At 39.9% G+C, this 9,660-nt stretch overlaps 1 protein-coding gene across 1 annotated transcript; it reads right to left on the bottom strand.

Annotated features, from left to right (window-relative positions):
* Positions 1-5,760, bottom strand: LOC110982679 (histamine H3 receptor-like). The gene has a single exon (XM_087147182.1). It carries the CDS (start codon positions 5,329-5,331, stop codon positions 4,180-4,182), a length of 1,152 nt encoding a protein of 383 aa, XP_087003308.1. The 5' UTR covers positions 5,332-5,760; the 3' UTR covers positions 1-4,179.
* Positions 5,761-9,660: the final 3,900 nt, after the last annotated feature.

Genomic DNA, 9,660 nt, shown 5'->3' with positions numbered 1-9,660 from the left:
TGTTATAAATCAAATTATCAGTGACATAAAAAGAACACGAGGATATTCTTGATAAAACTTCTTTCCATTGAAAAGAATCAAATTCACTACGATGTTTCTGGGGTAAAACTGTCCATTTTAAGTTACATGCAGTCTCAAACCGAATGCCCCCTTGCGTACAGCAGAATAGTTCTCATCGGGTGGAAGGCCAGAAACTCGTATTGTAAACATTTTTAGGCCTCTCTGTCAAAATAGCAAAGAAACAGGGACGCTCGAGAAACACATCGTTATTCAAAGGTTGGCGGAAGGCGGCAGCTAGATTTGGTATTAATTGAAATAAAAGAGGACATCGTAGAATGACGCCAGCAGAAAAAAAAAAAATAAGCTCGAATCCCCAGGAACAATAATGTCTGCGTTTACTAACAAAAACAGTATTTTTTTAATATTTAGACAATATCTACGACTTTTGTACATTGGAAAGAATTTGCAACATTTCAAAAACCTGATATTTCGCTATAACGGTTAAAGAAAAATAACTATATGCCCTACATGCTGAAATAATTGGATTGAATATGTGCACTGAATTCTGCTTTCAAGCCCTGTTTCTTCATTTTCCTCGGGAAAAAAAATTAAAAAATACTGAAACGTCATTGCTCGGTAAAATATTCTCAACATCCGTGGGGATCTAACCTTTCCTGAAAACATCCACAAATTGAAAAAAAATCGTTCACTAAGCACCTATTTTGGCGCATTTTGATTGCGTTCTGGCTCATTGTGCGACATTGGTTTTGATTAACTCACACCTACGTTTGCATTCCATATTATCAACATTGGAAATATGACTCATGAGAGTGTTGATAAGCTGAAAATTACAATTTCTTCAAAGTCTGCTCATTGGTGTTTGCAAATTTTAACCCTTCAGTTTTTGTTCAGTATTTAATAAAAAAAAGAATGACATGCGTTTGATGTGCAACATTAAATTTTATTTTGCGAAGACATGTCACTTACACAAACATATTAAAGGTTTCTGGGACACGTTTACAATGTACGTTACTGATACCTCGATATTCGTAATAGGGACGCATTAAACCTTCAAAGATAAATCATAAATTATGGTCATTAATGACTCCCCTGGTACGAAAATTCAATTAGCAGCAAATGATGGTTGTGTTTTTACAACGATGCAGCTGTCATTCCCCATCAAGGATGTCGCTGAACTTCCATTCTCTCCTTCATTTCATTCCGTTGTTGCTACAGAGTGAAGCTGCATCGGTTGTAATTGAAAAACTTTTTAAGAGCTCCGTTATATTGACAGAAACTAACAATGCAAAGCCGAGGTTGACTTAGTGCAACAACCAAATCCAAGTGCCGCATTGAACGACACTTGAGGCACTGTTTATGATACAGATGTACACGTCTTATGTATACGTTCACCGTCTTTACAAAATGTAATAGTTTAAACTTTTTACTCGTTGTTTCTTTTTAAAAGCACTGAATACATTTCGAAAAACTTTCAAAATTTACATTTCCCCCTCTTACCAAGACAAAGTTTGTGTGGGTATGTGAGTGTATGTGAGTTTGTTTCTGCATTCAATTGGGGACCCTGAACAATAGAGGACAATAAGGTCCCCGATTGACAGAGGGTCCCCGATTGACAACTGTGTACAAAACATATGGAGGGTCTTCTAAAAAAGTTAAAGTACAAACAAAAGAGGAACAATAGGGGGTCCCCAGTTGCAGGCAAATACACACTTGTGTGGGTTGGGGGTGATTTCATAGCCGATGCATCCCCGTGGTCCAAAATGGGAAGGGGTATATACAGCCATGTTCCTGTTATTCACGTCCCTCGTACTGACTATTGTCGTTTGGAAAGTGAGCTAACGTGTCTAAGCAATGTGTTAGTGTAGCCACGTTTTGAGGACCCCTTAGAACGTCGTGATATTTTTTGTTCAAACGTATTAAAACCAACAGTTCCACGAACGTGGACAACCCCAATATACCCTTTTTGTGTCATTGAAAAAAGGGTTTAAAATATTTGCAAACTCGCAATTTCAGTTTTTAACACAGATTCTGTCTGAATTTGTTTTAAGGCACATTTTGCTGATCACAATCATTTTGCCAAAACAATAAAACAGACTGGTTCATACTTCAGACAAATGCAAAAACGGAGCGAATTTGAGTCTACAAAATTTGAATCCCGAGTTGAAATGTGTTCAAAAAGCAAATTTGCAAGGAGAATTAATATTTGATCTGCCCTCACAATTTCGCGTTTGTTTTCGCGCCGAGTACGAACTGGCCTTAAGTTCACATTTCAGTTTACATTTCATTTCTACAAAAAGCGTATAGGCTACTTACAAATGGCCGTTTTCCGGCACAGCGAATGTGTTGTATTTGTTTGGCAATCATGGCTCACTTCTCTGCTGAATACAAAACAGTGATCTCTGTGACAGTCAACGCGAACCGCCAACAAAGTAAATACACTCCTGTCCAGTAAAGACAGTGTAAGCTCACGTTATGTAGGAGGACCACGTTTTCCACTAAGGTAATCACCACTCGTGGGTGATGGACGTCTAGCTTAAGGCAATGCTGATGGATATCTCGTCCTGTCATGCGAGGGCAAAGAATATTAACGCGTACAACGTATCGTTGATTGAGAAATTAACAGTTTGTGGCGATTTTACAAAATGGGTTGGTAAGGAGAACCGCGGCTGAATAATTGTAAATAAGGTCCTGAAAATATACCAATTATACTCCCTGGATGTTGTTGACAACTGTCTTTGGCTGCACGTATCATTTGGTAATATATACATCATTATAACGTAAGAGGTTAGTGTCGATAAGAGGAAATAAATTCTGAAGAACAGGTTTAAGTGGGTTTTCTTTGAAGTTTGGTGCATGATTCTATAACTTGGGGTACCATCACAATGCTCTGTCAAAATAATAATAATAACAATAACACAAGCACTTGTAAAGCGGTTTTTTAACAAGGTTACAATGCATTATGAAAGAAAAGCTCTGGAAAATACAACTGATGAAATAAACAGAAAAGTCAAAAAACCATCACAATTAAAGTGCAAAAATTTGATCTGAGTTTACTTCATCGACTGACAATGACGAATGTCCAGTTACTGATAAAGCCTTTAAATTTTGTATTTGAATGTCCATAGAACTTTCAAATTTTGTCCGGAGCGGAGGTCACCGGAGAAATCTATACCAGTAGCTGCAAATGTGCTAACTCCCTAAACTGCATTTCGCATTATACCTGACTTTAAGCACACACATTCGTTATCCTACCAGTTTCCGACGAGCAAATACATGTAATACCGAAAAGAAAAGGGGTCAAATATAAAATGTGATTCCCAACTATATGGACGGCATTTTCATCTCATACTGTTTTATATTAACTTCGTCGCAATTCTGTTGTACATGTCAGAGGCGGATTCAGGACTTTCCCAAGGGGGGGGGTGATCCTGGATTTTTCTGGGGGGGGGGAAGCAGCAATGGTATAATGCCATTGAGCACGTAGCGCAAAGCCATTACGGCGTTGGTACGGGGCATGTTTTGTTTTGTGGGCGTTCTTTGATGCAGTTTCAAGCAGTACGGCCTCTCTTTTTTCCCTTCCCTACTTTTCTTGTTTTATTCATTTCTTTATCTATTTATTTGTGGTCAATTTGGCTGGATCCGGCCCTGCATTTATGATCTATAAATGGCATGACAAGTTTTTTCAAGGTGTAGTTTATGGTTCGTGTTTAACCTTTGCGTGTGGTAATAACATCGTTAGCCTACGTTTCCCCAAAAGTGTAATTAACCGGATTAAACGTTATATTGTAGCAGAATATCAGTATACTTATGAAGTTTGCCACTGTGAAACAATGATTGCATGTTTTAAAGAATCAATAGGTAATTTGAGCTTGGGTAGAGCATTGGCTAGTGGATATGTTACGTTGCTCTCTGTGCAGTATATGTATGTCACAGCTACACGTTCCGAAGTTGAACGTCTTTGGGAGTTTCAACACGTTGCAAATGAAAACTGAATACGCAACATAACTGCTGATACGTGAGTTTTTCTTGGGGGGGACAGAGATAGATTGCAATAACATAAATTACGGTAAATGTTACCAATGTTGATTAACTGTATCAAACATAAATAGATTTGATTAATTTCGGGGGTACAGAGTGACAGATACCTGACAGAGCTGATTACAACGCAAGAGTTCGCGTTGGGCGTGATTTCTTCCAGAAACACAAAATGCTCTTATATCCCGCTCGCATTTTGGGGTTAGTAACGGCGTAGAGGAACGGATTGATGGAACTGTTGGCCCAGGTCATGTAATCGACAATGTTCCACCATATCCAATCATGGTCTATACCACTGAAGGAAAGCAAACACTTAAAGACGTAGAGGGGAGTGGCGCAGACAAGGAACACGCCGACCAGGATGGACAGGGTCACCGCGGCCTTGTAGTGGCGCCGGTAGGACGCCATTTTCGTTCGGGTGCTTAAGTTAGCCACTCGCACGCTGTTTCCCGGTGATACCCCAGCGCCGCCAGCACTCGAATCCTGGGTAAGATTCGTTTCAAGGGCTGGGCCAATGTCCCCTCGGTTTCTTGGACTAGCCCACTGCTGCTCATCCACGCTGTTGCTGGTCGACTCTGTCAGGTTCAGGGACCTTGTGCGCACCAAACCCTTGGATCGCCGGTAGATATTGGTGAAAACGGCCAGATTAAGAAAAACCAGGACTGCTGACGGGATGATGAACGTCAGTACCAGAATAGCGATGTTGTAATCTCTCAGGTAGCTCACATGCTGGTAACAGGTAATGTTGTACGGTTTTAGGACTGGTTTCTCGGTCAGTGGCTCGTACAGCAGGACAGGCAGTCCAAAGAGACCGAACGAGAGGGTCCAGGAGGAAAGGATTAGAGTCCAGGCCATCCGCTTGGTCTGGTATTTGCTGTAGGACAGCTCTTTGGTGACGAGCAAGAAGCGGTCAAAACTGATCAGTGTGATTGCAAAGAACGACTGGCAGACGACGGTGTAGTCGACAATCACGTACATCTTGCAGATGAACTTACCAAAGGGCCAGTTGCCGTAGTAGCGCCAGATGTTCTTGATAGTCAGGGAGTTGAAGCCGACAAGCAGGTCGGCCAGGGCCAGGTTCAGGATGTACCGGTTGGCTACCTTGTTCCGAAGGGTGCGGTCCCGCATGAAAATGATGACGACCAAAACGTTGCCTACGCCAGATAGGAGCCACAGGGTCCACACGATGATTGAGATAAACACCTCAAAGTAAATCGGTTTGCTGTATGCGTCATCCAGACTGTACAGTGACGAAATGTCGTAAATATCACTCATTTTAGAGCCTTGGGTTATCAGGAATTCAGCGCCGACCGGTCCTTATTTTGCAGTCGATGGTGTATTGCTGTTTGTACGCGGGGTTGCTATGCCTGTTCGTCTTTCACTCCGTTCTGTCCCAACAGTCCAAACTCGATCATTCCTCACTGGACAAACTGAAGGTGCGTCGCCGCTTAACTGTCCAAGCTCGTACACTCACCTTTGTAAATGGACTGAGGAGAATTGACTTCATTATCTGCAGCGATCAGATATGTCTCTGACAATTTAATAGCCTGCCAAGCTCGGTGGTGCGTGATATTCAGTTGACAGTCCAACGGCAATTGAACCCGTATGGTTATACCACGCAAAGCACCTGCTGTGGTAAGTGCATTTACGGTGACTTGCCATTGGTTCCCGCTAACAACGTTTTCGCCTCTGACCCTAGCCTCTGCGCCACCCTCGGTAGGTCTGAAGAGCAACTGATTGCAAATCCAGTGGACCTTTCGAATCAAACAGCCTTCGTGCAATGTCGGCACAGTCGTTGGAAGTTCAGTGTCCCCGCCAATATGACCGGGTACGTACATATTTGACTAAATTTACAACTCCCCGATGGAGTTTGCATGACGCACATGCTACAGGAGTTTTGTTTTAATAATAAGAATATTTGCTGAGATGTCTGTTGAGTCCATCAGAAACTCAGCAGCGGCTTTATTTAAGTGAACAAAATTGGCCACCAATGCCGGTGAGAACCCGGCAGTTAACTGCAGAAAATCATTGCATTCCGATACAAAACAGAATGTCGCTGATTTCTGTGAGTGATGGATTACAAAATCTTCAGACAAACCAGTAGCAAATTCAATGTGTTGCACAGTTAGTAACTTGTTTTAGAATGCATGGAGATTCTTATTTTTTTATGTCAGGAAAATGTGCAAAACCGTATTAAAGTTTACTTTAAAGAAATTGAATATAATCGCGCCACTACCGAATATTTTATTCGTGCTTTTATTACATAACGGTTTAATTGTTGAGTTAGCTCTCCCCGTGCCCTTCCTGATAACATTATTCACAGATTACAATTCTTATAAAAATTTGGCTGCTCGCCTTGTTACTCAAACTAAAACATACGGGTAGGCCTATATCACTCCTGTTCTCCGTCGTCTTACTGTATTCCTGTTGCTCAGCGTATTGAGTTTAAGATTTGACATTGTGTATACAAAAACTTACATGATGTAGCACCTTTATTTTATCACCGTTGATGGTTTCACAGAACAATTTAGTCACACATTCGTCAATTCAAACACGCCTTGTCCAGCTTCGATATTAGCTGAATCATTATGACAGTTTTGCCTCTTTCGCATAATCATCTTTCCTGACGAATAAATGACCATATTATTCCAAATTCAGTGTCACTTCCCACTTTCAAGTAAGCCCGGAAAAAATTGTTATCGTCATGCTTATCAATTAGGTGATTATTCTTTAATCCTGTGTATTAAATGTTACTTATAATGTTTTATCATTCTTTGTGTTTCGTTTTTCATTTGTCGACTGCATAATATTTTATGGAATCATTACATTCTCCGCCATTTTAATATGTTAAGCGCATTGAGCTGTTGCGTTTTCGTATTGATCAATGCGCTATATAGATAATAATTAATATTTTTATCATTATAATGAAGTTCAACTCACTCTCCAAAAAACCTCAAAAGAAAGCATAAGAAACTCGTTTTTTTCTATTATCATCTTTATGCAGTGAGTAGATAATCCCTCCCTTTAATCCCAAAGATCTTTGTGAGAGAAACACATTTGACTTTTTACTTAATATTTTGACAAAATGGGGTAAAGCCGGGCATTTTTTCTCTATCCACAATGAATAAAACACTGAGAACTTATACATGCATTTATTATTTCTGGATTACATTATTGAAACGATTTATTTTATGGGATTTTATGATTATCAGTTTCAGAAACTTCAGCATGTTCAGACTGCTGCTGCAAGATTGGTTATGAGATCTGAATTGACAGTTTTACATGCGTAAAACCTGTAGGATGGGAACTGCACCAGCATGGTTAATTAGGAGTTGGATTTGTTCACATTAGTTTAAATCTCATCGACCACAGTGAAACGGAGCTAAAGTACTGAAAGGCCTGACATCGGTTCATGTGTGTAGTATTCGAATCAAACTTTCTGTTGCAGTGAACTTTAGCTGAGTGTCCTAACATTTGCACAATGCCCAATTGCTTTCACTTTCATTTTAAATCACAGATAAAAAGGTTTCATTTCAGATTTTAATTTTAAATTTTTACTTTTCGGTGTATGTTTAAGTGCTCTTGTAAGGTGTTCTAAGATGTAAATGCAAATAATAAATAAAGATCTTTTAGATGTGAGCATAAGCATTACCTTTGATAGTGGAACCTTTTGGAACGCTAATAGTCAACCAAAACCTAGCCAATTTCACGGTCATCTTTGACAAGTCAACATCGATTTTTTACGTTATTGTCAAATTGTAAAGTGCACGATAAGCCGATTATGGGCAATTGTAGTCTTCATCGGTCGTGTTTAATGCCAGTGAAGGCCAAAGAGCCAAACCCTCAAGACTAACCCGAAGGCGCGACATCTCCAACCACACTGATCACAAAATCACAGACCTGGACTAAGTACTGCACCGAATGAATCACGATGAACAATTCTTTTTTGAAATGCTGATGATATTGATAGCGTGGATGCATATTTTTGCGGCTGTAGTGCCAAGGAAGATCTGGCACTGATCACAATATGCTGACTCTGGGTCGTAGGCAGTAAGGCGTATCAATACAGACCCCAGCTACACATATCACCCATGTAGGCCTACTAATCTTAGCCCAACGTCAAAAAACGGTGTCTGCCGTGACAAAACGAGGATAGGTTAACTACTTGGGTTTTATGATGGGCCTAATTTTGAATAAGAATTTAAATTAAACAGAAGATGGAAATGTATTGTGGCCGATTATTTTTCATCCGATGATCGAAATTTTGTTTTTGGCTGAAATACAAAAGCAGAAAGCACTACGTGCTGACTGCAGGCAAGTACATGTTGATGTGCGCATCACTAGGCAATACCAACGTCGAGCTCTAATTGCCTCAGTTGTGTTGTTGAACCTTTTTAGTAATTTTTAAAGACGTCACCCACACTCCATCGATCACAGGTTAGGTTTCCAAGATGCTTGTAATAAGACGGAAAACTCATGTGTGGACACATTGCGATGATAAACCCCTCTACCACGCAAGCCTGACAATGAATAAAACACTCACGAGTCCAGACGTTAAAATTAACAGAATCAAAATTACCGGTGTCCAGAAATACACTGAATTCATTGCATGGTAAGTTGTATGTCATGGTGAACAACGAAGATAAGAAAAACTGGAGAAAGTTAACCTTCTCGGGGAGTACTTCAAATAATTCTGCACTCAAGTTGCCGTGCTTCAGACACAGGGTCTGGAAAATGAAGGCCAGAAATTTTTTTTTCCCGATTGCAAATGTTACAGGAACGTGCGTTCCCAACGGAACACTACCTGGGATGGCCTATGTATAAAGCAATACACTACCATTCAAGTTGGGACAGTCCAAAGCCCACCATGACCAACCCTACTAATGCCACACTCTCTGTAAATAAACCCTTTGGCAACTGTAATTCCAACTGTGGAATGGATGAGAAATGAGCAAACCATCATTTGGCGTGCAGTCTTAAGAAAAAAACGTATAACAAAGCAATTGATCTCATCAAACATTTGGAATCAAGTCATCTTCTTTCTACACAGTATTTAAAATTTGGAATAAAGTTATTCCCCTTCGTTACGTGAAAGTTACAGTTGGCCTATCAGAATTTGGATCATATTTAAATGATGTTGACCAATCATGTTCATCCTACAGCCAATATTTACTTTTATCTGTCGAAAACACACAATGGGGGTTAGGGAGGCTTTGGCGATGTTTTGTTCCGATAAGCTTTAAAATTTAATGGTCTACTTTAAAATATTCTTCCTTACTTTCTTTAGCTAACATCCATCTGACTTAGAGAGTGGGCAGGTAAGAAACATTTTGAAGAAAACAGTAACAGATGTGCAATTGTCTCGGTTTCCGTTAGGCTCATGTGTAAAATTCTTGGCCTATTGAAAATGTTCATTTTTTAACCTTACCTACAGCACAGGCTACATTTTTATTCATTTATATAGGCTTATCTTTCTTTTATTCTTTATATTTTGTATAGTGTCCATTAACACGCTTTCGTGAATGAGTCAATTTGTATTTTTCAATCAACCGATCATGAGCTCATGCTGTGTGACCAATTTTCCCTGAAAACGTGCACATAGTC

Source organism: Acanthaster planci, linkage group LG16, assembly GCF_054643075.1.
Source record: "Acanthaster planci isolate LZ-2023a linkage group LG16, COTS_SCS, whole genome shotgun sequence".
NCBI lineage: Eukaryota > Metazoa > Echinodermata > Asteroidea > Valvatida > Acanthasteridae > Acanthaster > Acanthaster planci.
This window is presented reverse-complemented; position numbering and strand designations above follow the sequence as displayed.